The sequence below is a fragment of the Eschrichtius robustus genome, chromosome 13, assembly GCF_028021215.1.
Source record: "Eschrichtius robustus isolate mEscRob2 chromosome 13, mEscRob2.pri, whole genome shotgun sequence".
Classification (NCBI taxonomy): domain Eukaryota; kingdom Metazoa; phylum Chordata; class Mammalia; order Artiodactyla; family Eschrichtiidae; genus Eschrichtius; species Eschrichtius robustus.
This window is the reverse complement of record NC_090836.1, coordinates 31525815-31527788: the sequence shown is the minus strand read 5'-3', so window position 1 is coordinate 31527788 and position 1974 is coordinate 31525815. Positions and strand designations below refer to the sequence as shown.

The following is a 1974-nucleotide window of genomic DNA, read 5'->3' as shown; positions in this document are numbered from 1 at the left end:
AATAATGTAATCTTTAGCTACATTTATACTGCTATTATGTCCATTTGCTAAATTTTAAATATTTTAGCAATCACTTTTTACATTTCCACAAGCTCATTTTCCTGAAATTCCATTAATGTGTTATGGATATAATAGTTTTAAATTTTCTTTCAGTACATTATTTTTAGCTTAATTTGTTTTAATGTAGTATTCTGCTCATTCTTCCCCACCCCCGAGATGTTATTTGTATTGTTGACTGAATTCAGTGATTTCACAATGTTGATTTTCCCGAAATTTTTACAACTCTTTTTTTTAATATCTTCATATTTTTAAATAAGTGTGATTTCTAAGGTGAAATCTGACATACAGGTGAGAATTACCTAGATAAGACAAGGACTATAGCAGAAAGAGTGATTAAATGAGAAAAACTCAGGACTAGTATGAAAATGTACATTGTTTAGTATGGCTGAAATAAAATTGTTAAAGGGGCGTGATTATGATACAGTAGGACAGAGAGTTAAAAAAATAAATGCTTTATATGTAATGCTAAGACATTTTGGACTGTATTCTACAATCAATGGGGAGTAATAACTGTGGCTTACAAAAATTACTTTGAGTAAGTGGTTTTCAAGAAAATGTAATGCATTCCTTTAAGAGAATGAGATTCAAAGATATAGGCTTGGTTTGATAGCTGGCTTCACAACTTACAAACTTCACACAGTAAGGCAAGTTATATTATCAAGGCTTGCTAAATTTCAGTGCCTTTCAGAAATTGCAGCTAATAATACCCACCTCATGTGTTGTGTAAGAATTAAGTTAATCTTACATTGCACTTAATAATGTAGTAAATGCTCAAGGAATTATGATTTTTATCATGCTGGTAAATCTTCCTTTATACATCTTGAGTTGGAATTGCTATAGGTTATTACAGTAAGTCCCCTGCTTTCGAATCTTCAAGTTGTGAACTTTCAAAGATGGGAACATGCGTTCGTATACTCAATTATGTAAGTTAGTTCATGTGTCTGGCATACATTGTCATGTGTGTGCATCCTCTACAAGTGGTTGTGCTTTTGTGTACTTTACTGTAGAGTACTGTATAGAGTACATTAGTACAGTATCTTTATTTCAAGCCTAAGATGTCCAGAACAGGTGTAAAAGCAGTGGTGATGTAGCTGGTACTGCTGAGAAGTGCCAAGCAATAACAATGGAAACAAAAATGAAAATAATTGAAAGAGTGGAGCGAGGTGAAAAGACAGTAGACGTTGCTCATTCTTATAACATACATCGTTCAACCATCAGCATGATTCTAAAGAATAAGGACAAGGTCGTGGAACATGTGAAGTCTGCTGTGCAAATAAGGTTGACAATAATATCAAAGAAGTGTGGAAAAGTGATGGAGGAAATGGAGAAACTTCTCAGTGTGTGGATGCAGGATCAGCATCAGCATCGAGTCCCCCTCAGCATAATGCTGATTCAAGAGAAAGTTAAAAGGCTTTATGAAGACTTGAAGAAGAAACATGGTGAAGAATCAGAGGGTACATATTTTAATGCCAGCCATGGCTGGTTTCATTGGTTCACAATGTAATAGTAAGTGGCGAGGCAGCAAGTGCAGATATGGTAGCTGCCCAGAAATTTCCTGAAATGCTTCGAGAAATTATTGATGAAGACACGTATTTACCCAACAAGGTTTTTTACTGTGGATGAGACAGGACTGTACTGGAAGAGGATGCCAGACCGAAGTTACATCAGTAAGGAGAAAACGTTGATGCCAGGCTATAAAGCAGCAAAGGATGGGCTAAGTCTGTTGTTTGGTGGCAATGCATCTGCCCATATGAAGCTGAAGCTTCTCTTAGTTTTTCATTCAGAGAACCCAAGAGCCCTTAAAAACATAGCCAAGAGCTGTCTTCCTTTGTGTGGAACAGTAACCCCAAAGCCTGGGTTACACAGACCATTTTCTAGGACTGGTTTTTCCACTACTCTATCCCGGAGGTAAAG

General features: G+C 36.1%; 1 protein-coding gene across 1 annotated transcript; it reads left to right on the top strand.

Annotated features, from left to right (window-relative positions):
* Positions 1-1183: 1183 nt before the first annotated feature.
* On the top strand, positions 1184-1564 carry LOC137775776 (putative CENPB DNA-binding domain-containing protein 1). The gene has a single exon (XM_068561932.1). It carries the CDS (start codon positions 1184-1186, stop codon positions 1562-1564), a length of 381 nt encoding a protein of 126 aa, XP_068418033.1.
* Positions 1565-1974: the final 410 nt, after the last annotated feature.

What these genes read in the sequence shown, in the direction of transcription:
- LOC137775776 (XM_068561932.1), top strand. Translation starts at nt 1,184, where the DNA reads ATGGAAACAAAAATGAAAATAATTGAAAGAGTGGAGCGAGGTGAAAAG.